Source organism: Mytilus trossulus, chromosome 10, assembly GCF_036588685.1.
Source record: "Mytilus trossulus isolate FHL-02 chromosome 10, PNRI_Mtr1.1.1.hap1, whole genome shotgun sequence".
Taxonomy (NCBI): Eukaryota; Metazoa; Mollusca; class Bivalvia; order Mytilida; family Mytilidae; genus Mytilus; species Mytilus trossulus.
The window spans coordinates 22,694,518-22,721,539 of NC_086382.1; the positions used below are offsets into that span (position 1 = coordinate 22,694,518).

The 27,022-nt window shown below is 30.9% G+C and overlaps 1 protein-coding gene across 2 annotated transcripts; it reads right to left on the bottom strand.

Annotated features, from left to right (window-relative positions):
• Positions 1 to 602: 602 nt before the first annotated feature.
• On the bottom strand, positions 603 to 26,823 carry LOC134687063 (NADP-dependent malic enzyme-like). 2 transcript variants are annotated; one of them, XM_063547027.1, is made up of 15 exons: positions 26,661 to 26,823; positions 23,912 to 24,053; positions 22,498 to 22,781; positions 21,705 to 21,780; positions 19,729 to 19,890; positions 19,126 to 19,229; positions 18,288 to 18,397; positions 16,575 to 16,672; positions 16,050 to 16,163; positions 15,559 to 15,670; positions 13,252 to 13,394; positions 10,722 to 10,892; positions 9,610 to 9,854; positions 6,392 to 6,409; positions 603 to 4,203 (listed from the first exon to the last, which is right to left on the bottom strand). In XM_063547027.1, exons 1-14 carry the CDS (start codon positions 26,714 to 26,716, stop codon positions 6,400 to 6,402), a joined length of 1,827 nt encoding a protein of 608 aa, XP_063403097.1. In that variant the 5' UTR covers positions 26,717 to 26,823; the 3' UTR covers positions 603 to 4,203; positions 6,392 to 6,399. The 2 variants fall into 2 exon arrangements, with proteins under 2 accessions (XP_063403097.1, XP_063403096.1); XM_063547026.1 differs by lacking the exon at positions 6,392 to 6,409.
• Between the last annotated feature and the right edge of the window lie 199 nt (positions 26,824 to 27,022).

Below are 27,022 nucleotides of genomic sequence, written 5' to 3' on the forward strand. Positions count from 1 at the left end.
AAACTTGTACATAATGCTAAATATCACCAGACTTAGATTCAATACAAATTGGTGTCACTTCTAGCGTTCTTGAGTTATGTCTCTTTTAAACGTTATATGCAAGCGTGGGAATCATCTGTGTCCACATTTCACATTTATTTAGTTTATAACTTTGAACGTTGATAGAAAATAATAATCATACTTATTGCACATAACACTTCTGATTTCTACCTAAAGCATAGAGGACATTTATCGATATTTGGCACGGTGAGGTACTATTGGTTCCCTTCAAATTCATACTCAGTTGTGCTGTCAAATCATTTTGCTTCGAGCACCACTGATGATTATTTTGAAGTTTGAATGAAAAATTATACATCTGTTATCAAGGTACGTTTTTTTTAACTATGATGGCATAATTTAAGAGGTAACTAGTATTCATACACTTTTGAAATAAGTTATTGAGTATCATACCCTAATGGCATACGTTTGGTTGAGTTTTTAATTCTTTCGGCACATATTAAGATGCACATCATTTACATTAGAAACTAAGTTTATATGAGCAAGACACATACTAATGTAAGCTATAGATGGCCACATCATAACATAAAATAAAACAAATCAAACAAGTTAAACCTTTCAATTTATATAATACATTAAACGAGACAAGAATATGGCAGATAGCAATTAAGGACCTATTGAAAGATTGCACATGTGGCAAATAGGTAGAAATTATATATATCTGGATATATGGCTGTAATCTTTTCAGAATACTTATAGCACATGCTTTAAAATATATTTCTTACATTAATAGAACAAAGCTTGATAGGTGAAAAACTATACTTATATGGAATTTGAGTAGAGAGGTTATCACAATTATGATTGAACATGGCCTGAATAAAAATATAAACTACAACCTCTTTTAATTTTTTTATACATAGCACTAGCAAAATGAAATACAAGTTGTATAAACACATGTATTTACTTTTAATTGAAGATAAAAACATATAGTTCAGTCAGCACTAAATTTTGTTAAATAATAAATAATAACAATAAAAATGCAAACAGTCAGATACAAGTACTTAACAAACGTGCAGAGAGAATTAAGCAAGAATTGCCATTAATATGCTGTTTGGAAGTTATTTCAAGTTCAAATGGCTCAATAAAATTAAAGACATATGGTCCAAGGACACAGTTTTCGTCCTTTGGTTTTAGTTGTCTACGAATATAGTCCCTAGTGTAAACAGTGTATAACTTGCATGTTTTATTTAATACACTTTCCCAATTTATTTCTTTATATTAAATGCATGAAATATTAAGTAGGGGGATGTAATTACATGTCAAAAAAAATTGGGTGCTGAAACTTTATGTTGAGTAGTGATTTGGTCCAGTTCTAAAAGGTCAAATTTTATCACGTCTGAAGCTGTCAAACTGAATTTTACACCCCCTTAACACAGAATTGTCAATATTTTGAGTTAGAGCTGGTAGAAGTTTCTATAATTTTGATATTATTTGTCTCACTGGTAGTACACTACACTGTAAAAATATTTTTGAGAAAGAGCAGGTGCGATTTTTTTAATTTGAATTTATTGTCTAAAAGAAATGCACTACGAAATAACTGTGTTCTCGGGCCATATAACACGTAGTTCATCTGACACTTACAAAACTTAGTAAAAAAAAAATGAAAAAAGTAAACAGTCACAGACTAGCACTAAATAATATCAAAGAAAAAATACAAAAAATATAAGTCATGTTAAGTTCAAATGGCTCAATTAAGTAAAAGATAAAGCTAGTTTTACATGAATAGGAATGTCCCTTCCCAAAAAATTATTTTGCTATCAGTACGTTACAGAGAGACATGATTTTTACTCAAATTCACATTATTGTTTTGTATTGCAACAGCATTGTGTCATAATTCTAAACTTGTGTATCTATTTATACGTGTATATGTTTCAAGATGCCTTTTTGACGAAAACTGATTTATGATTCGGTAAATTGAAAATATATATCCAACCGGTAATGTGAATAACAATCTAAACTTTTTCCAATGACACTTCTCAACAATTAAAACCCTAGAATATACTTTGGGCTCTTTTATTTTACTTGCAACAAAAATGTGACACCTGAAATATTTGTACATTTGCAATTACGATTAAGAAAAATCTTTGATATATCCAATATTCAAACTAATATTTTTCAAATTTACCTTCAGATTAATTTCTGTATGAAGCATTTTCATGACAGGACAAATGCATTTACCAAATCTAAATTTGTACAACATCTATAAAATACAACAATTTAATACAAACATTGAACACAATATACTATGGGCAGTTAATGTGAAAAAGAATTTTGTTATCAAAATCAGGTTTTAAAATAAATACATGTGATAGATATTTACCCATACAAAAATTGGTAGATAAATTTACTCAAAATTGTGAATTAGAATACAATTAAATTTCAAGCAATAATAATTCTTTTTCAAATTAAATCATTTCCATGATTTTAAGACAAGTAGAATTCTTAAAAAATATTTGTAAAGGTTGTGTTAAGCACCATGAAAATTTGTTATATGGCAATATGTTATCTGCAATTTAAGGACGGATACATCAGATCTTCATTTGTGACATGTACTTTTCCAAAAAATTAACTATATTAATAAAATTCAACTGGCTAAAAGAAATGGCACTTCTCAATAACTTATTAAATATAAATATAAAATGAAACTAGGAACTATAAATTAATGAAAGTAAAAGAGCAAGATTGTTCTTAATTGGTCTGAGTTTTAACTGGTCTATCTTGTTGCATTTTAGCTTCATATTTGTGAATTGAATTAGATCCACAAAACTTTAGCTTACAAAATATAAACCACACAATGTTCATTCTATATCAATATGCCCAAAAAACAGAACAATTCTTGCAGAAACCAGCATTGCTAGTAGTAGACATAAAGCAAGCAGAAAATTAAGAACAAGAATAAGAAGAAATAGAGTTTGAACAAAAGTCTCCAATATTTGTTTCAGACATTATTATTTGTCAATTCAGAAATTATTTGCGCTGTTATTGTAAAAAGTTCAAAGTGATTTGTTTCACACAAAATCAAAAACATCTCTTCTTTTAAATAGCTAAACCAGAATTCCTTTTTCTGAAATAAAAATGGTCTTGCAATTTGAATCTCAACCAAAATATTTCATACATAATTTCCGAATTTAAAGTATACATGGTATATAAGAATAAACTTGATTATTAGTATTATAAACTTATTTCAGATCTGGCAAATTCAGATACTAATGAACTGAAGAACATATTTAATTTGTATCAAGTCAATTTCCTTAAAAAACAAATAGCACTAACCACTTTATTATGCACATCGTTTCAGTAAGGTATAACATGTAAATTATCACTGTGTATTAATTTTGATGTTTTTGGTGGTCGGTGTATTTTGGTGAAAATATATACACTTGAATACCAAAAAATTAAAATGAAATAAATGGACATAATTACATGAATTTTATCCAGCCATATTAACTTTAATCAAAATGTGCCCCTTTAAAACAACACCAGTGATAATTGAAAAAAAAATCAGTTTAGGAGACAAGGACAAAATCTAGCCAATATTTAACCTTTAATGTGTAATATACAACAATTTTGGACAATATCTCTATCTAAAAGACAACATTTTTGATGATTGATTAATGACTCTGTTCTTTTGATGTAAATCAATTTAAAAAAAAGTTTATGAAATTTAAATTTTTATCTTGTATAATTTTATACAAAAGTAGTTATGTAATATGTTGATATATTTGAACTTTCATGAAAATTAAAACAGATTTATCAGTAATACCTTATCATTGAAATAAATGCTCCAATACAAAGGTACTGATACAGTATTATTGAGACACAATCTTGCCATGATAAACATGAACATTCTGATATAAAAACAAATAAATAATAAATAAATAAATACATCACCAAAAACTAAAAGTCACTTCGCTATTTAAAATACACTAATCTAAATGATTAACACTTGTACAAAAATGATGTTTTAATCTCTTTTGAAGTATATCAAGTATATTAAATTACAAAATATTTAATATTTTAAGTTTGTTGTTTCAAAATAAATCACAGAATTTTGCATTTATTACACTTGAAAATATTACAATATTCATCACTATCTGATCTTGCCTCTAACCATACTTTTACCATTTTTGTGCACCTCAGTAACTCCTGTGAAGATTAAGCAAAAGCATTATTAAGATATGCAGTATAAAGCATCAAAACATGTTTTGTTTTGTTCCAGAAACATTTTTGGATTACACTCAGCCTATGGCAGCCAAAATGAGATAGATACTTAAATCATATTGAGGCTGAAAAGAATAGGAAAACATTCAAAGGAAATTTTATTATAGATATGGCAAACATTTGCAAAAGCTGCATTAATAAATGAAATAATGGTCAATTCTTAAACAATGGCAGTGTACAGGACAGAAGATGTCCAAAGCAAGAGATATTTAACCAGTAGTACAACAAAGCAAAGCATTTTGTTTTCTTTGTTTAGTTTTTGCTTCATATTTTATTGCAGAAGAAGACCTGGTATATGACTATCCACTTCACCGCAGTCATTCACAACTGAAGATATCAAAGGTTTGTTTCCTGAAATATGTTGTCTCAACATACTTTATGTGCTGAAAATATTTTGTTTCAACATACTCTATTTGCTGAAATATTTTGTTTCAACATACTTTATTTGCTCAAATATGTTGTTTTAACATACTTTAAATGCAGAAATATTATTTTTTAACATACTTTGTTGAAATATTTTTGTTTTTTGTAACATACACTAGGATAAGGTGGTTTTATGGCACTTCTCAAAATTTCATCTCGAAAAATATCATGGCAAACTGTATGATTCTAATTTTTTTTTTACAAATATCTATAAGTATCATCAGGCAATTCATATAATATAAATTAGAAAATAATTGCTATTCATCATGTTCATAATAATACACCTTATATAAAAAAAAACATATGTTGTGGTCCAATTTTTTGGGTTTTCTTTTTATGTTTTAAATATATAATCTGTAGACATGATAGATGCATAAAATCAAATTGTGAAAATAAACTGTATCAAGAGGATTCAATGTTAATGTAATATGAAGGAAAACTTTATACTAAACATACACAAGATGATTTTTTTTTATTCTGGCACACTTGAGTTATCTAATTGATGTAATAGAGGGGCGAAATATGCCAAATGGACATTTAAATTCATAAATAGAAAATAAACTGACAAGAAAAGGACAAACAGGTAAATAAAAGTACACAAGACACAACATAGAAAACTAAGAACTTAGCAACTCGAACGTAACCAAAAATAGGGGGGGATCTCAGATGCTAGTGAAGGGTAAGCAGATCCTGCTCCACATGTGGCACTGGTGGTGTTGCTCATGTTATTACAAACCCAGTAAATAGTCTAATCAGTAGGTCACATTCAGTTATGTAACCCCTGCATTGAAACATTATTTTGATTTTATGTCAATTTGCCTTGTGTTCTAATTTTAAATGTTAAATTCCATTTAGAAGTTAAAAACAGCTAATACTAATTCAATAACACATGGTATGCCTTGGGATCCAACACAGCACTCAAGACAAAAACCTTCCTGAAGTAAAATTGTTTCAATATGATCATTAATATTTTTAATTTAAAACAGTTTTGATCATATAGTTCTTCCACTATTTCAGTTCTTACACATCCTCAGTATTAAATATTCAGCTATGTACCTTCCTGAAGAATTTTAATCCCAAGAAGTGATGAAAAAAATCTATGAACTCTTCTCTTCTTCATTATTTGTCAGTTACTTACAATTAAAAAAAGAATAACAATGATTGAATCATCACGAAAATTAATGAAATGATTATATTGAATATGGGGATTTTGAGATTTTTATAGTGTATAGGAATTAAAAATAACAAAATACATGTACTAAACTCTACTTTACTCCAAGATACATTATACTTTTAACATTTAACAAAAAAGTGCAAAAGATGGAACAATTAAAGGAGATCTAACAATTTCTAAAAAAAAAATAAGGGGGTCCTCATTTAATAAGGTTTGAAGCTGTTGCTATACATCTCCTACTTGTATATGGATTAATGTTAAATCACAGCAATCATAAAAAAATCTTAAAAATTTGGAAATTTATGTTAAAAACTTTTTAAAACTATAGGATTTCCAGAAATAATTGTATATAGAGGTATGATGATTCTTTTTCAACTTCAAACTTCAAATATGAATTCTGAAAAAGTATACAGATATCACTAAATAAAAATGTCATCAAATTTCAACCTCCCTTTATACATATATTTCTAGAACAACACTAAGGATCACTCATTATACAAATCAAGCAAACCTCACCTGTATCATTACTTGCGTCTTAATAAAGAAATAAAAAGATTAACCACTTATTGTATACATACTGTAGATTCATTTATTTTTAAAAGACAGTCACACACAAATTTCCATGGTTTGAGGAAACATAGTATTTTTCTAGATATTGGATTGCAGGTATTTTACCAATCTGCTTAATATAGAAATTTTGTTTATCATTTAAATTCTTGGTTCAACTAACCAATGAATCACTTAAAATATGCAACCCACAAATAATAATAAATCCAGTGTGATCTCGTTTCCTTCTTGTCTTCTTCCGTACCTCATGCCAGTTTTCAGAAGGTGTGTACCAGAATTTGTTAATATTCTGACACGAACATTAAAATACACATTCTGTGCATATATATCTATGTAAATTTTATTTTCAGCTAATGGCTTCAATGCAACGGCTATAGCAACTACACAATGTATTTGTTAAATCACAATTTCTGATTAGATATTGAATGTTTGTCGTAGTGACCAACAACAATGGTTGGTTAATACCTGAATTTACATCTCCAAGCGAATCAGTCTTTCAATCAATTGACAGACTTTGACTAGAATGCAAATAGTTTACACTTCAGAAAGTAATTAGTAAAAATACAGTGAGCAATTCATTACAGGAATATCCTGCTGTAGGTCTTTCTTGATTTTTTTTAAATTGGTTTATAGACAGATGCCAGTATAAATACTGCAGAAAGATAATTCACCAAAGTCCTTCTTTTCTTCATTTGTAACACACCAGTGTACTTTTTGGAAGACAACAACATACTAAATATTCCAATGTTTTTATTTATAGACATTCTAAAAGATTTGTTGGAATATGTATTACATTAATTGAAAATCACATTATAACTTCCGTTTGGTAGCATTTTGTATACAAAATACTTCGTAACATTTCTTTTATAAATATTACATTTACAGTTATTCTTCACAAATAGCAATAGTTTTGAGTTCATAGCATGATTTACATCATGTTGATAACATTTGTTGTACATGATTTAACCAAATGATTTGCACACCTACATCTTATCAAAAGTTTAACTTTTACGATGATCTGACATTAAGGATACATACCCGTAGCCAGGGGGGGTTGGAACCCCCCCCCTTGAAAACAAATAAGCACTGTTAAAGTCAATGTTCTGTTCGAATTGTGACTGTTAAAGTCCAGTTTGTGAGTCAAACGAACCCCCCTTTGGAAATTCCTGGCTACGGGCTTGGGATACATATATTTGCGTTTTCAATTCTAATCCATTAATATAAATATGGAATTTTACAAAAGAAGTTCTATTTTTAGACACAAGTTGTGTATATTTATTTATTTGTGATTATATATATACATAACTACTCAAAGAAAATATGTTTGTAGGGGAGGGGGACTTTTAAAAGTATTTTCCTACCCTGCGACTTCCATGCTTAAAAAACAAATCAACAATGTATATGTTACCAGAAAAATAAGTCCTGTTCTTATAATATACACTTTTTGTATGAAAATATTATAATATATAAGTTTTATATTTAAAATATAATTCATCTATGTAAACTTAAAAAGAGCCCATATATATTATTTACATTTCTGTACTTTGGAATTATTCTTAATATACAATGTTTATGAACTAATCAAGAGTAACATACCCCTCTATCATGTCTATTATATTGAGTCATTTTTTCAAAACTCAAAAAAAAATATAAAGTAAATGGATTTGCTTCACATTTTTGTTCTTTATCTTATTTCAGTATTTGGTCTGGAGCATAAAATTGAATCAATAAAATTCTTTAAAAACTAACATTTAAGCTCTGTGGTGGGTTATATAAAAGAACGACCATTTATATTTAAAAGATGTTAAATTTTATAATGCTGTTACTCTGATAAAATTACCCTGAGCACAGAAACAATAAATGAGACAGTTGGTAACTAAAGAGGGAGTTAACAAAAGTATGGTCATGGAACTTCACAATGATATATTTTTTTATAATTTTGGTACATATATTTTGTCAGATAATATTGATCATCATAATTGAATAATATTCAAATCTAAAGCAAAGAACGTATTGACAGAAAATAAACATGATGATATATTGCACTTTCAATTTACTAGCAGTTCCGTAATTTGATTGTAGGTACAAAACTATATTTAAATAATAAATTTTATTATGCAAATATTTCTTAACATTAAGAAAAAACAAAACAGCACATTATTGTAACATTTTATGCAACATGACTGCACAAAAACTATACATTTTTTCATAAAAAGTGAGATAGAGAAATTCTGTGATTTAGAGAGGAATGGAAATTTTTAAACGGGCACTTTAAAAGTACATCTGTAATAATGCAATAAAATTACATAAGAACATTAACATTTATTACCTTTGCTGCTTTTATTTATGTAAGTATTAAGTTAACATTGTTAACAAACCTACTAGATAAAGATAACATGCTTGTAGTATCAACATATCTTTTATAGTAGTTTCTGTCACAGTTTGTCATATTTTTTCTTTATATTGCATTAATTAGTGTGGTTAAAAAATATTTTTCCAATTCTAAGTAAAAGGTTGTTTTTTAACAAGTAACAAAAAAGACAATGTGTTATAACATTCATTCAATTGATTTGGGTTTTTGGGTTGTTGTTTTTTCTCTTGATTTTCCAAACTTAATTCAATTTTGTGGATTTTTTTTTTAATTTGGCTGTAAGTTGGTACCCAACACCTTGAGTAATATAAATTTGGCTTGTTTAATTTTCATAAAATTTGGACAAAATGTTAACTTTAACCCTTTGACAAAAATATAAAAATTTCAAAAAAAATTACCAACTATTTTATCCAAAAAATTTCATTGGTTACATAATCATTGAGAAGCTTAATATTTCCTTAACAATATGAAGTGATTAAAACATTTAGCTGATTTTTATAGAGTTATCTCCCTGTAGTGTAAGGAACTACCTTAATCAAATTATGTCATACTCCTAAGGTGTCTCACAAATTTCTGAATCCTTGAAATCAAATAAGTATACTAACCTACACTAAGTGTAACAGTTAAAAAAAAAAAGAGAGAAAAAAAGAAAAATCAAGATACAGTATTTTGAGTATCTATAAAACAATATCCATCACCCAAATACAAAAGGCAACATATTTTTTTCCCCCACTCTGCTGAAAAAGTCTAATGCTGAAAAAATCGAAGAATGAATTTTGTTGACTACTAAACTTACTGAGGACAACTTTCAGGCCAGGTCCAAGTTTCAGGAATAAAAGATTCATATTCAGTGTGATAAAGATAGTTTCTAATGAATTCTTCTTTATTTTCTGGTTCAGGGTAAGCTGCTGCTGCTCCTGTGCTGTAGGCATATTCAGCCAAAGACGTAGCTATTCTGACGGATACTTCTCGTATATCACTAAGTGGTGGGTATACTCTGCCTTCATCTAAATTCTGTTGAGTAACTAATCCAGATAATGTCTGAAATAGAAATTAAACAACAACTATAAAATACATTATTTGAAAAAAGTCAAGTAATTAAAAAAGATTATATAACAAAAATTGTAACAAAAACTTAAATTATAGAGTGAATATTTGTGGACACCGCCGACAACGGAATGTAGGATCTCTATGTCTGACTTTTCTTCTAAAGTCGAAGGGGCGTTAATAATTGAATCCACAGTACTTGCATTTGTGGAATTAATAGCAACTGTCCAAACAAAACATCCTTCAAATTACTTAAAATACTAGCTTTTCAAGGTCAACTTAGTGTTCCAAGAATGTGTCCACAGTACACAGATGCCCCACTTGCATTATCATTTTCTATGTTCAGTGGACCGTGAAATTGGGATAAAAAAATCTAATTTGGCATTTCAATAATCGTAACCTAAGGAACATGCATATATATATGTGTACTAAGTTTCAAGTTGATTAGACTTTAACTAAATCAAAAACTACCTTGACCAAAAACTTTAACCTGAAACTTGCACTATCATTTTTTATGTTTAGTGGACCATGAAATTGGGGTCAAAAGTCTAATTAGGCAATTAAATTAGAGAGATCATAGGGAATATGTGTACTAAGTTTGAAGTTGATTGGATTTCAACTTCATCAAAAACTACCTTGACCAAAAACTTTAACCTGAACAAACGAACGGACGGAAGGACAGACGAAAGGACAGACGGAAGGACGGACGGAAGGACAGACGGAAGGACGGACGGAAGGACGGATGCACAGACTAGAAAACATAATGCCCCTCTACTATCGTAGGTTGGGCATAACTCTACTATCGTAGGTGGGGCATAAAAAGAAAATATAGAAATGTTTTATAAATTTTTTTATACAAACCTGTGAGGCTTTCAAAAACATAGGCTCGTCAATATGTTTAATTTTACAGCTGATCACAGCCAGTGCTACACCAGGAAAGATGTAAGCATTGTTTCCTTGTCCAGGTATCAATGTTTTGCCATTTATTGTGACTGGATCGAAAGGACTACCACTTGCAAATACACACCTTCCCTGAAATAGGAAATAAAATATGAAATTCAAATCAAAATTTGTATACTTCTTTAGACTGTATAATTTCTATCTACTGATAAATCAGTTTGAAAGATATGGGTATGTAATTCATCTGCTGTATTTCAAAAAATGTTACTGAAGACTGAAGAGTGATTAATCTAGATTTACCAGTTTGACTTTAAAAAGGAGTAGGGGCATTAAGGCCTAGTTTTGGCCCAGGAAATTTAATGTTTGATAACCATTTCAAATTGGCCCATAATGTTTAGAAATGCATTGGGTCAAGAAATATAAATGACAAACATAAAGATTTTTATCTGATGACGTCACAATTACGTCATAATATGTACTGTTTTCACAAAAAGATGAAAAAATACAGAATTTATGCAGTTTTCTATCTTTATTTCCATTGTGGAAACATCTTGGCAGCCAAGAAACAACAAAATAATTTAACAGAAGCTTTATTATATCTATTGGCATAATCTCAACAAATATAAAGTTGTTTCTTGGGTACGCACATGCTTTTTCAATCTAAAATATACTTAAAATTTGATGAAAAAACAAAGAAAATCAGGAAATTTAACATAATATGCAAATTAAGTCATGATTTGTTGCCATGGTAACTTGTTCGATGTCAAATTTGTTTTGTTTTTCTCAGTACCTTATACCTTAGTCAAGTTTTCAGTTATTTAAGAATATGTATGATAACTTTTAAATCTGCAGTAATTTTTGGGCCAAATAAGGGACTTATTGCCCCTACTCCTTTGCTGACTACTTTGTTTTTGAATACTTTGCTACATGGAGTTAACTTCATGTTTTATGGGTGGGAAAGAAAAAGTAAAAGTCACTGAGCTTAATCTAAAAAAACAAGTTTTAAAAAACTATCAAAATGTGTAAAAAGGATATATGGCAAAACTTATTTCATATTTTATAATGTGTATAGAAAGAAAACTACAAAAACCTATTTTGTGTGAATAGAAAGAAAACTAAACAATAAAATTTTAAAATAAAATATGGAAAGATAGGTCTCACTGTGCTTTCAGAAAAGAAAATTAAGGTAATTAATCTTACTTATTCCTTCCTACAAAACAAAACAGGCAAATTAAATGTAAATTATTTAATTAAATTATCGGAGTTATCTCCCATTAAATGGCAAAGTTTAGAAAGATGGATATAAAGGAATTATTCTGTATTTGTTAAATAAAGAAAATGACTTACATAATTATCATCATTTCAATGCAATGACTTATACAAATTAAATACATTCCTGTCTAAACATTTGAACATTTCATAAATCAAAGAACCTTTGTGAGCACGTTCACATACCCACGTCTTCATATTGTCACTGGAGAAACTTCGCAAGTAAAATGAACACAATCAAATGATTCAAAGGAGCTGCGATGACAAACTACTGTTCAGTATTTTTGGGGAATTTAAATTCCAAGCGAAAGGAGTCAACAGTATAGTGAGGCAAATAAGTTCAAAGGGGCGTAACTCCTAGAAAAAAAATTGAATCGCAATTTCCCGTCGATATGCACAACTACATAGTATGTCCTTATTATCTGAAGGTTTCGTGAAATTCTGTTGTGTGGTTTGAGAGGAGTTGCGATGACAAACTGTTGTAGTAGTACATTCAAGTAAATAAGTTCAAAGAGGCGTAACTCCTAGAAAAAAAAATTGAATCACAATTTCCCGTCGATATGCACAACTATATAGTATGTCCTTATTATCTGAAAAGGTTTCATGAAATTCTGTTGTGTGGTTTCAGAGGAGTTGCGATGACAAACTGTTGCAGTAGTACATTAAAGTAAATAAGTTCAAAGGGGCATAACTCCTAGAAAAAAAATTGAATCGCAATTTCCCGTCGATATGCACAACTACATAGTAAAACCTTATTATCTGAAAAGGTTTCGTGAAATTCTGTTGTGTGGTTTGAGAGGAGTTACGATGACAAGAAACAGGACTGACGGACGGGTCAAAAAAATTATACCCTCTGCAACCCCTTGTGTGGGGTATAAACCGTTGCGTGGGGTATAAATATCTAGACTGATTGTTTTCAGCTATTTTACAATCCAAGATTTGTGCAATAAAAACTACAGGATTTGAGAATTATGAAGATGTAATCATCTGTCACACCTTCTTTACTGTACTTCTAAAAATTTAATCATACTGGAATAATTTGATATATAGTAGGATTCAAATAATTGGCACTAAAACTATATACAACAATGTTGATTGATGAAAGAATGTTAGATTTTGAAGGTTAAAAAAAGGAAACAGCAAGATCTGCAGAAATACAAGGAAAGTTATTGTTCAAGGAAAATAAATAAATTAATATCATACAGAATAGCATTAGTCTTACATCTGTCCATTGATAAGCTTCTTCAGCAGTACATTCAGCCATACTTGTTGGATTACTGAGAGCAAAGATGATTGGTCGCTCATTAAACTTGGCCATATCTCGTACAATTTCTTCAGTAAATGCATGTGGAACTGCTGCAGCACCTATATTTAAAAATAAATAAATATGAAGTCAGCAGTTGTTAGTTGGTTAAAGGGTTGATCCATTAACACATACATGTGACAGAGAGAAGGCACTTTGAAAATATCGATAACCATCTATTCAATAAACTTTTACTGTACAAGATCACCCATCTATAGATGAATGCAAATGCCTTCTGCAATCTTATGCCCTAATCATGATTGATTGGTGTTTACTGCCACTTTCAGCACTATAGGGCTATTTTGAGGCAGTCAGTTTTTATTGGCAGAGGAATCTGTTCTTAGAGAGAATCACAGACCTTTAGTAGCAAAACTGACAATCCTAGTCAATTAAGATGGAGTTTAGAAATTCATGATTGATTGGATTGATTGATTGATTGATGTTTAACAACACGTTAAGCACTTTAGTTCTATTTTGTGGCAGTCTATTTTTATTGGCAGAGGAAACCAGACTTCCTAAAGAGAACCACAGACCTTAGGTAGCAAAACTGACAATCCTAGTCAATTGAGATGGAGTTAAGCTCATATGCTACAGACAAAATTGGAACTCACAACCTTAGCCTTGACAGGGTAGTGAAACAGTCTACTACTTAGACCATTCAGCTAGAGGGTCCAATACAAATAAACTATAAACATCAAGTGTCGCTCACCTTGGCATATGTGAAATAAACAAAGGAAGCAGAGAGTTCATGACAAAATTGTGTTTAGGTGATTGTGATGTGTTTGTACATCTTCCTTTACTGAACATTCTTGCTGCTCACAATTATCTCCATCTATAATGAACTTGTCCGTGTAGTTTCAGTGGAAAATGTAAGTAAAAATTTACAAATTTTATGAAAATTGTTAAAAATTGATTATAAAGGACAATAACTTCTTAGGGGGTCAATTGACCATTTTGGTCATTTTGACTTATTTTTGAGTCTTAAATTGCTGTACATTATTGCTGTTTACAGTTTATCTCTACCTATAATAATATTCAAGATAATAACCCAAAACAGCAAAATTTCCTTAAAATTACCAATTTAGGGGCAGCAACCTAACAACGAGTTGTCCGATTCATCTAAATATTTCAGGGCAGATAGATCTTGACCAGATAAACAATTTTACCCCTTGTCAGATTTGCTCTAAATGCTTTGGTTTTTGAGTAAAAACCAAAAACTGCATTTAACCTCCATGTTCTATTTTTAGCTGTGGCGGCCATCTTGGTTAGTTGGCCGGGTCAAAAAACACACAAATTTTAAACTAGATATATCAATGATGATTGTGGCCAAGTTTGGATTAATTTGGCCCAGTAGTTTCAGAGGAGAAGTTTTTTGTAAAAGATCATGGATATTTACGAAAAATGGTTAAAAATTGACTATAAAGGGCAATAACTCCTAAAGAGGTCAACTGACTTATTTGTAAATCTTACTTTGCTGAACATTATTGCTGGTCATGTTGACTTATTTGTAAATCTTACTTTGCTGAACATTATTGCTGTTTACAGTTTATCTCCATCTATAATAATATTCAAGATAATAACCAAAAACAGTAAAATTTCCTTAAAATTACCAATTTTAGGGGCAGCAACCCAACAATGGGTTGTCTGATTCATTAACTTCAGGGCAGATAGATCTTGACCTGTTAAACAATTTTACCCCATGTCAGATTTGCTCTAAATGCTTTGGTTTTTGATTTATAAGCCAAAAACTGCATTTTACCCATATGTTCTATTTTTAGCCAAGGCAGCCATCTTGGTTGGTTGGCCGGGTCAAAAAACACAAATTTTAAACTAGATACATCAATGATGATTGTGGCCAAGTTTGGTTAAATTTGGCCCAGCAGTTTCAGAGGAGAAGATTTTTGTAAAAGTTAAAAACGGACGCCGGACGCCAAGTGATGAGAAAAGCTCACTTGGCCCTTCGGGCCCGGTGAGCTCAAAAATTGTAGGATCTCAGAAAGATGTTGACATTATGAAAATGCAAAACATTAGAAACATGTCAATTGATGCTGAGGGATCAATATTGTTCATAAGATGCTAATTTTCATTAAATTTCATGAGTAAAAGTGAACCACTCATTCATATGTTCCAGCAGAGAACAAATCGGAATCAGTAAAACATCCATGAACAAAATTTTTGTTTTATGACTGATTCTTTGATTTGTAGTTTTTTTAAATGTAAACCTACCAATGATAGCTGATGGTTTAATCTCCTTGACAACCTCTCCTAATGTATCGATGGGTTTGTGTTCTTTACAGAAAAGTTCTTTATGTCCTGTGATCCCCCCAGCTGGTCTATCCTGTATACAATATAACAATAAGAATTGATGAATGAATGAATAAGGGTTGATCATCAAATGGACATAATGTTGAAATAAATCAAAAATTAACCATGCCTTTTAACCTACTCTTATATAAGTGAAATGTTTAGTTAGCTTTAAAACCAGACTAAATCCACCATTTTCTACATGTATAAGAAAATGTCTGTACCATTTAAGATAGACAGCTTGAATAATCAAACAAAATAAATAAAATTTAAAGCATGGCAAGGTAAAATTAACTGTGTCTTTTGATCCCTACACATTTATTCCTAGAACAGCTTTTTTAAACAGAACCTGCATTATTGATTGATATTTCCCATGTAAAATTACTTTCTACAGTGACTGAAACATATATTACCTTAACAAGTAGTCCTCTCGAATCTACCATCCATATTCTGCTAATGGCCTCTTCATGGGAGACACCCTCATCTTCCATTGCTAAAGAAATAAGATGAGCTATGCCTATATTGGCCTGAAAAATATAAATTCAAAGTTGATTTATCCAAAAAATATTTATCTGATAGTACCACAAAAGAACCTAATTTCTCAATATTATAGCAACTTCAAAATCTGTAAATGTAAAATATTTTAGTTACCATGGTTACTGATGATCCTAGAGCTTATTTCTTCAAGTCATCACAGTATATGGTACAAGTTTTTCCGACTGCATCATCTGACTTTCAACTCATCAGAACCATACAATATTTTATTCATGACGGCACAGTATAATCTTTGTATCATCATAAGTTCAGAACCACTTATGCTTTTTTTTTTAAATCATATATGAATAGAATGAGCTTAAACTCATCATTAATGCAGCGTGTCAAATGTTTTGAAAGGTTTGTTTATAGCTGAAGTGTGATAATATTTATAACGAATTTACCTCTCCAGCTCCTTGGAACAAGTAAGTGTTTTCAGATAATCTTTTGCCTGTGATCCTCATAGAGGCAATAATACCAGCCGCAGCTACTGACGCTGTTCCTGTAAATATTAAAACATTTCAATATAAAAAAGAAGATGTGGTATGATTGCCAATGAGACAACTACCCACAAAAAGAACAAAATGGCACAAACATTAACAACTATAGGTCACTGTATGGCGTTCAACAACGAGCAAGCCCATACCGCATAGTCTGTAAGTCAGCTATAAAAGGCCCCAATAAGACAATATAAAACAAGAGTGCACACACTGAAATGTCTCGCCTTCTTTAATAATCCTTGATACTATCTTGATAGACCTTAATATAAAGCTTTATTACAACTGTCACATAAACTCAACATTAACCAAGAAAAGGAAACATTGATCAATCAACCATGAAAATGAGGTCAAAGTCAGATGAATCATGCCAGGCAGACATGAACAGCTAACAATTCTTCAATACAACAAATATAGTTGACTTATTGCTTATACTTGTAAATAAAGAAAATCAGACCAAAACACACAAACACTTAAAACTTAGCAATGGACCGTGAAAATGAGGCCAAAGTCAAATAAACCCAGCATAACCGACATAAAGATCATAAAATATGTCCATACACAAAATATAGTTGACCTAATGCATAAAGTATTAGAAAAATAGACCAAAACTAAAAAACTTAACTTTGACCACTGAACCATAAAAATGAGGTCAAGGTCAAATGACACCTGTCAGCTAGACATGTACACCTTACAATCATTCCATACACCAATTATAGTAGACCTATTGCATATAGTATAAGAAAAACAGACCAAAACACAAAAACTTAACTATAACCACTGAACCATGAAAATGAGGTCAAGGTCAGATGACACCTGCCAGTTGGACATGTACACCTTACAGTCCTTCCATACACCATTATACTAGACCTATTGCTTATAGTATCTGAGATATGGACTTGACCACGAAAACTTAACCTTGTTCACTGATCCATGAAATGAGGTTGAGGTCAAGTGAAAACTGTCTGACAGACATGAGGACCTTGCAAGGTAAGCACATACCAAATATAGTTATCCAATTACTTATAATAAGAGAGAATTTAACATTACAAAAAATCTTAACTTTTTTTTCAAGTAGTCACTGAACCATGAAAATGAGGTCAAGGACATTGGACATGTGACTGACAGAAAGTTCGTAACATGAGGCATCTATATACAAAGTATGAAGCATCCAGGTCTTCTACCTTCTAAAATATAAAGCTTTTAAGAAGTGAGCTAGCACTGCCGCCGCCGGATCACTATCCCTATGTCGAGCTTTCTGCAACAAAAGTTGCAGGCTCGACAAAAAATCAAACTTATTACTGTTAGCAAACTCTTATATTATCAAACTCTCAGCTTTCAAAATATCAGTTTTCAAGGCCTACATATATACTTCGTATTTTTTTAATGTGATCATTGATCATTGAAGAGTATGCATAAAAATCAGCAAATATTACAATTTTGTCTTAGCAAATGCATGAAAAAGTTATATTTCTTGCTTTTGAACGTTAAGATAAACATTCAAACAGATGGACAAACAGACGGTACCCTTATATAGTTGGTCTATAAAAGGGAAACGAAAAAACAAAAGGCACCAAGGTTATAATCGGGCTATTTACAATAAGAAAATTTCAGACTTACCTTGAATGTCGTCATTGAACATACAATAGGTGTCTCTATATTTCTCCAAAAATCTAAATGCATTGTTGTTGGCAAAATCCTCAAACTGAATCAATGTGTCGATACCATATCTGAAAAGAGAAAAAGACTAACTTATGTCATATTCAAATATTTATACATTTACAATGTTTGAAAATAGTTAAAAGCCTAAAGGCTTAATTTAATTTTAACCATAAAACAAGTTTTAAAAAAACTTAAATGAAGGTTGCAAACAACTACGTATAAATTGGAAACCTCAGACTTCATAAAATCATGACATCCAGTTAATTGTATACACCTTATCGCTATTTAGTACAATCCGGGAAAAACAGTCATTTACACAACTTCCTGTTTGGGTCATGCGCCGAAATTAAAGGTCATCAGTAGTGAGCTGAGGGAGGAAAAACTTGAGAAAGGGACCATTACAAAACTTTGATAGAGTATGATCCACTTTTATCGAAATTAAAATTGAAGTAAAAAAATATTTTGTTTGAAGTATTTACGGTAGTTTTAAACAGGTCTCATGAAAAAGTATCATGTATGGTGCATTATTCAAACAGGGTCCTAGATAACTTCAACTGGATGAAAAAGTTGTGTAATTTTGGAACTTATCCGGAATGGAATAAATAGAGATTAGGTGTATTTATGGACAAAGAGGCAATTCCTGGAGAGAACCATGGACCTCAAAATTCACAGCAACCAGTTTTTATTGTGGGACAGAAACGAAATCACTGAAGAGAGCCACTTACCATGAGCTAATAAATTAAAAGATAAAATTAAAAAATGTGTCAAGATTCTTATTTTTATTGGTTTAAATTACCTTTTAATGAGAGCTTGCATAAATTCATCAATAAAGTCATCATACTGTTTTCCTGTTACTCTGGGATTTCTGTTACCTATATATAAGGGATCCTCTTGAAGTTTCTGAAAAAAATCACAAAAAAATCTTACATTGGAAAAACTACAGCCCAAGAGGTCATCTCTTATAACATGTATAACACTGAAAATCTAAATATTTAACTGGCAGTTTCATAACTGCTATTCCAACCATGTCTATAAATACATGAAACTCATTTAAGCAAACATGTCAAACTGTACAACACAGAGTGTTGACAGCCATTAGTACTTAAATATTAAATATCATTATGAGTAATAAAATATTAGATAAAAATATTGAAAACTGCAGTTCAAAAAATAAAAGTTCATATTTTCAGAACCTGACAAATGTATTTTTTAAATACGACTGAGACAGGCATATAAAATTAGTTTTCCACTTTAAATTATTCAAGGCATTTTAACGGTCAGACATTTTTACATTTTACGAATTGGACATTGAAGTTTTTAAATAATGCAGTCTGTTTTAAAATTATATCTTTGTCAAATTTTTGTCATGTTGGTTTAGAATACAATCATAATATCCTACCTTATTGTTGGTTCCTACATCCAGCATGACTGGTAGTGTGTGTTCTGGTGGGATACCTCCTAAGGCTGTGTACAGAGCTAGTTTTCCTACAGGTATTCCCATTCCATAGGCTCCCAAATCTCCTAGACCTAAAATCCTTTCTCCATCTGTTGCAACTACAGCCTACAATGGAAAATACCAGCATGTACTCAATATGAATAATTAAATGTAAGAAAAATTTCTTCAAGTAATTGTAATTAGTACCCTTAGAATAACAAGAAATGGTTTTAACATGATGCTGTTCTAAAGTCTCCCAAACAATGTAAGAATAAACTCCTTCAGACTCTCACTATTGAATAAAGATTGAAAAAAGTTCAAGGTCAAAGGTGAAACCCACAAATATAATGAACTTTGGCTATTAATGTGCATTTATAAAGTTGCATCTAGGTGAAAGCAGGTGACCGACCCCCTGTAAAAAGAGTTAAAAAAACAAAGTTGTGCTATCAATACCCTACACAAATCAAGATGCAAATGTGACTGCAAATGGTGGCTACAAATAAGGGACGACATCAAAAGTTCAATGAAGGCTAAAAAACTTAATTCACTTAGTTTTTTCACTGACCCCCCCCTACCCCCTTCTCAACTTAATTTGAGAAAAACTGATTGAACCATATGGATATATGTAAAAATCAATGTCGGATAACCAAATCTTGCAGCAGTTCACCCCCCAACCCCCAAACTATTTGAATTAAGTTATTTATCTTACATTGATCTTTTGATGTCGTCCCTAAAGTCATAATACAACAAGTCATAAGTGTATATTTACCTAATAAATTATATTCTCCATACAAAGAAGAATGGAACAAGTCTAAAACAGTTTAAAATGATGAAATCCCTATTTTGGCATGTGAAATCACAAAAATCACACTGATCCAAGCTAAAAAAAGCAATGTATGCAAATTCATGAAAAATAATTTGTGTAGGTTGGGTTGAATTCTGTAGTTGTCTATAAACAATGTAGAAAGATGAAAAAGCCAATGTTGAAAGAAGTAATTCCTATGTGTGACTACAGCATTGCTATCATGCAATACAAAAATGATCACTATTTTCTAAATAAAACTTGAACTAATGAATCAGAAATCTTTTGTATTTTATCTGATGTGTTTAATGGTTCAAAAAGCATGCCCATTTCTCTTCAATTTGTTTGTTACCTTAGGTAAAGCTATATGCTGAAAGAATATGTCATACATGATAAAAAATTTAAAGCCAGAATCTGAAGGTAAATGTACAAATTGTATATGCATGTATATATATATATGCAAAGTAGACCAACACAATTCTACTCTCTAAGTCGTTTATTATTTATTTCCCTATAAAATATATCATCTAAGGAGATTATTTTTTTTCACTTTGCATGTTTCAAAAGAGGGGCAAAAGATACCAAAGGGACATTCCAACTCATAAGTAAAGTTGAAATCTAACTGACGAGGCCATGGCTATAAAATGAAAAGACCAACAGACAAACAATATTATCGCTATTTTGTGCATTTTTCCTTTAATTTTTTGTGTGATAATTTTCATGATACTCGCTTGATAAAGAAATTTATTGCTAGAAACTAAGAAGCCACATGACGATGCTAATGAAATTGACAACATCATCATAGGTAAACTCAACTCGATTGCTTTTCTCCGTGACCAGCTCAAGTGAGAAAATCAATCTCTTTGAGATAACCAAAGATAATCTATAAGTCATGTAAGTACACCAAATACAACACAACATAGAAAACTAAAGACTGAGAAACATGAACACAATAAAAACAAGAGGTGATCTCAAGAGTTCTGGAAGGGTAATTTAGCAGATGCTGCTACATATGTGGCACCTGTTAGTACAAATCTAGTAACAAGTCTTATTCGGTAGGTAACAATCGTGAAAAGTTCTCACTTTCAATATTAGTTGCATACTTGTGAATTGTGTTTTATCATGTACATAACATTACCTCCACGTTCTCTTCTGGCCAGTTACAGATCATGTCATAAAGATGTCCAGCATCATGTATAGACAAGAAAAGTCCCCTAAAATATATTATTATACATGAAGTTAAACCGCAAACTATTTCATAACCTCTTGAATTTTTTGGTCAATAACGTATATATTTTTGAGCAATCTGAACTACTTTTTGTTGTCTTATTTGTATGTCTGTTTCAATTCTATTTAAGTTTTTGTGGTCATGGTGATTGAGATATGATCTTTAAAGTGTCCAATATTTCAGGAAAGTCTGTAATCATTTTTATGAACCAGTACATAAATATAAAGATGTCTGTAAAATTATCTTATTGTTTTAGCATATCAAGAAATTTCGGCATAAACTAGATTTTTGGCAGTCTTCTTCAATTTTAGTTCATCTGTATATTTTAGAGTTTAGTATGGCGTCCATTATCACTGAACTAAAAGTTATACATATTTTTGTTTATGTGCCAGCTGAAGCACACCTCTGGGTGTTGGATTTTCTTGCTGCGTTGAAGACCCATTGTTGGCCTTTGGCTGTTTTCTGCTCTTTGGTCAGGTTGTTGTCTCCGACATATTCACCATTTCCATTCTCAATTTTATTTTGATCATTTACAAATTATTGAGACACTCGTGAAACTTATCAATTTATATAAAACTTGATTACATTCGGACACTGGCCAATTGTCAACCTCTATTTTCCTTTTTTATAATCCAAATGTTGGGTTGATGTATCATTCACAGTACTAGCTATCAAATCTTACTGACTTAAGTCATCAACAAACCTGGGTTTCCTATATAATACACCATACTGCTGACAAGCTTTGCCGACAGTTGGTGTGTAAACAATTGGCATCATTTTCTCTGTATATTGGGTCAGACATCTATAGAACAATTTCTCGTTTCTGTCGGACAGTGACATCAAATAGGTGTACTTATCAACATCTGTGGGTCTCTCTTCAAAATTTTTCAGCACCCTTTTCATCTGTTGATCTTGCGTAACCACGGCAGCAGGGAGTAAACCATGTATTCCCATTAACTGCCTCTCTTTCAACGTAAAAGCATGACCCTGTAAGATACAAATGTACACTTCTGCTGTTAATTTTTTTATTTGGTTGGGTTGTTGTCTCTTTGACACATTCCCCATTTCCATTCTCAATTTTACATTCAGTGCTTTTGATTTCAAAACTGAACTAAAAGTGTAATATTTTTGGAAAAAAACATGTCCATAAGTTTTCATTGAAACGTCACTTCTAAGAGAATTTCTTTGGACCAAATTACATGTACAATTGTTTATTACACAACAATTTTCAAATAACCTGACTTTCGTGTGTCAGATTAGAAAAGAATGATTAACATGATTGAGACAATTTATTTAAGCTGGGAGAGATGTAAATGTAGCAAGTAATCTAAGTGGTCCCACTAAGTAAATAAATCTGAATGTCTAAGGGACTTAACTACATGTAAGCCAAAAATCTGTTTACCATGTTTACATATACCAGTAAATAAAGCAAACTTGTAAAATCCTACAAGTCTATTAATATTAATTCTTTATGTAAATCAAAAGTATGTGTACACATGGTACAAGAAGTACCTGTGACTGAATTAAATTACAATGAAAAAGACATGTTTAATGAAGTACCAGAAATCACCTCCCCTTTTTGGTGTTTTTTTTTTCTATTACTTAGACAAGTTATATGTAGTGTGTGTCTGTGTGTTAGACTGTTTTCTGTTACTCTTTTCCATGATTTTGTCAGGTTATTAATATTTGACTTTTGAAACTCCCTTTAATCATGTTATCCTCTTATCTAACTTTTCAATATTTATTTCTAAAATGCTACTGTGAATTTATTTATCAGCAATGCTATAAATTTCCGTGGATTGAGGAAACAATGCATTTGTTCTGGATGTTTTATTTTCTGATTTTGTCAATATCAGCATACAAAGCCTTAAAAAAAATTTAATTCATTGAAATTCTAAATTTGAGGTTCACTAGTGGCAGTACGCCATGACAAAATCAACAAAACTTGGTCATGTTGGTACATATCCAACAAACATTATTTATATTAATTATGAATTCACAGTATTATGATAATTTCATTTCTAAGAAGAAGCTGCATAAGATGGGAAATAAGACTGTGTATTGTACATCTGCCATGCAAGGAAAATAGGAAATATCAGGTTTCCATTAAACTCTACCTTATTAAGTTTTGGGTTCCTTAATATTTCAATCCCTCTAACTCTTGAATGATTGATAAGTTCTCTCTTTTCTTTTGGAATCTTGTATTTCCCAAATACATTATGGCTGGTTGAAAAGGCTGCAACTGTAGGTGCGGAAAATCTGTCAATAAAAATACAATATTACAGCACATACCAAAGTTAAACAAATGAGAAATGTTTCATTGATACAAATTACTGTACACAACAGAGTATACCTGATCTGAACCGAACCTCTCCAGGAATTGAAATGTTTTTAACACTAATAACAGTCTGCAGTTGACAGGTTAAATGGAAATAAGGCAACCAACAGTCTTGTTTTCATTAGATTTCATTTTTTTCAGCCAATTTCAGTGTTTGTATTGTCATGCTTCTGTAACATGCATACTCGTCATGATTATACTGGCCTTGATTAGTATCTATTTTATTATATTTCTAGTACATATTTTGTTGTTTGCAGCTTCAATATTATTATTAATACATTTGTATCAGTGTTCCAGCTAGGATTTCAAAAGGGCAGGGTGTCAATCCTGAAAAAAGGGCATTTAACGCGTGATATGATAATATGAAAAGGGCATGTTTTAATAAAAGATATTAATCAAACATTGTGTTTATTCATTGAATCACTGGTTATACAAGAACAACATCATTAGCCCATATAGAACTCTATATTTCTTCTTTTTAGGCTGAAAACTTGTCAGCTTGTCACACAAGTTTTTAGATCATTGATTGATTGGCACAGTTGAGCTGTATATGCAGTATGTTTAGAAAGGTGAACTGTTTCATTCTGTTTCTATGGTCTGGCACATTTTACTAGTTTCACCTTGCTACCCCTGCTGTGCTTAATGGCAATACAGCACAAAAACAGCTGTACTCAGTAAATGCACAATATTAGGATATATAGCAACAGTGAAAAATTGTATAAAAAATACAGAATACAGAAAAAGATGACCAAGGCACCCTACCAACACTGCTTCTAAGACCCTCTTTAACTTTTCCCATAACTCAAAATACCTAAACATATATATTCTTAAGCAAGAAGTATGTAGACATATTTCAAAATATGCAAATGGGTTACTCAATGCTAGGAAAAAAACAGATTGAGTTATCTGTGCTCCTTCTTTGGAGGATTATAAACAGTACGTAAATATGATGTACATGTAAATAGGACGGTAAACAATCCCGATACGAACAAATTAATATACAATCCATCTTCAAAAAAGGCAGGGCGCCCTGGAAACTATAAAAAGGGCACAGGGCGGCACTTGAGAAAGGGCAGGCGCCGCGCCCTCTGAAAACGGCCTAGCTGGAACACTGTGTATATTGGCTTTTAGTCAAATTTTATTTCATTTTTCTTATATCATGTACATTATATACATGATATATATGATGATGAACTAATCACACTTGTACACCCTTTTTCTTTTGTATTTTCACGAAAAAAACTAAAGAATTTATAAGAGAAGAACACTTTGGAGAATAAGTACAATAACGTTCGGACACTCCACTCAATCAAAACCCTAGTATTATTTTCCTGAGGAAAGCAACCCTTAACCTATGAGCAGTGACACATATTTATCCTATACAATAAAAGTTACATCAATCTTGGCAATGTTTATACACGTTTCATATTGCCTATATTTAAATCACTTTCATATAAATGTGATAACTAGCATGACTAGTGCAAGAGCCAAATTAGTCCAGTCAAACTAAGATTTAACCTTAAACTAATAGCAACAGAAAATATTTTAGTTCTAATCTAAAGCATTATGCCCTTTATATACACAGAAAAAAGTCCCATAAAATCTAACTTGAGGAAATCTCAAAATCAGTATTTTTATTTTCCTATGGAAATTTACATTGGAAGGGGAGATAACTCTTGCAAAAAATGAGTCTTTTTTGGTCAGTTTTGGGTTGTTTTTCTTGAAATTTATGTAAGGTATAATACTTTGACGGGGTTATAAGTTTGTATTTGACTAAATTGTATTATCTTCTGCTCATGAAATGTACAAAACCGAATTGTTATGGGTAGTTTTATTTTTTTGTGCATTTTTCATTTTAAGAAATTGCAAATTTGAAGCATTGTGACCATTTTGAAAAAATAATTTGAAAAATTCGGGTTAGGCTCAAATTTGTGCTAGATTGACTGGACTAAATACATGTACATGAAATAAGCATTGATAAGTTCAAAAATATAAAAAAATAAAAATGTTACTTATTTTTAAATTATATACAAATAAATACATTTATTTATGTGCATACAATAATGTATTTGACAGACATGACAGGTTTCAACACTGACAATAGAAATATGTTAATTTATAGACATTTGTTAGAAATGGAAATTTAAGTTTTAATCAGGAAATTGTTGTCTGGATTTACACACATTAAACATTCAATGTGAAGGATGAATATTTTTTACCAGTCAGTGAAAGCCTTATAAAGCTAACCGGCTAACTGTCATGGTCACATTTTGGTGTCAACCAGTCTTCTTCAAATATTTAGACACACCTCCACTGATCAGCTGGAGTGAACGTGCAGATTTAAGCATGGAAAAACAATTAACGTGTGCATAAATTATAAGCATTATAATTCTTCAGCAGTATAATATATGGTATTTGTCATCTCTTTTAGCTGCTACAGACTCTCATTTGTGTAGGGGGCATAGCGGTCAAATGCAAATGAGTCGATTTTACACAAATATTAAAAAGCAAATACCAAATGTGTTTACCTGTTCAATACCAAACCATTAATGTTGTTTAATCTACAAAGCATGGATCCTGCCATTGTTAAAGATGATATAAAATTAAAATTAAATACGTTTCCATAGAACACAGACTTCCAGCTTCATAATTTCTAGATGAATGACTATCGATGACTCAAGAACTGTTCCGAAAATCTGTATTATTCCGGTATAAGCCGGTTTGCGCGGGAAATACAAAATTGTCACACCCACGTCTCTCTTTGTTCATAATATCATTATTATATGTGACGTTGGACTCTCTGAGTAAAGCAAGTTACTACAAACAGAAAATATTTCAAGATCTTTCTCTCATAATATTGTTATAAATGGGCATTGATAATAATCTCAAA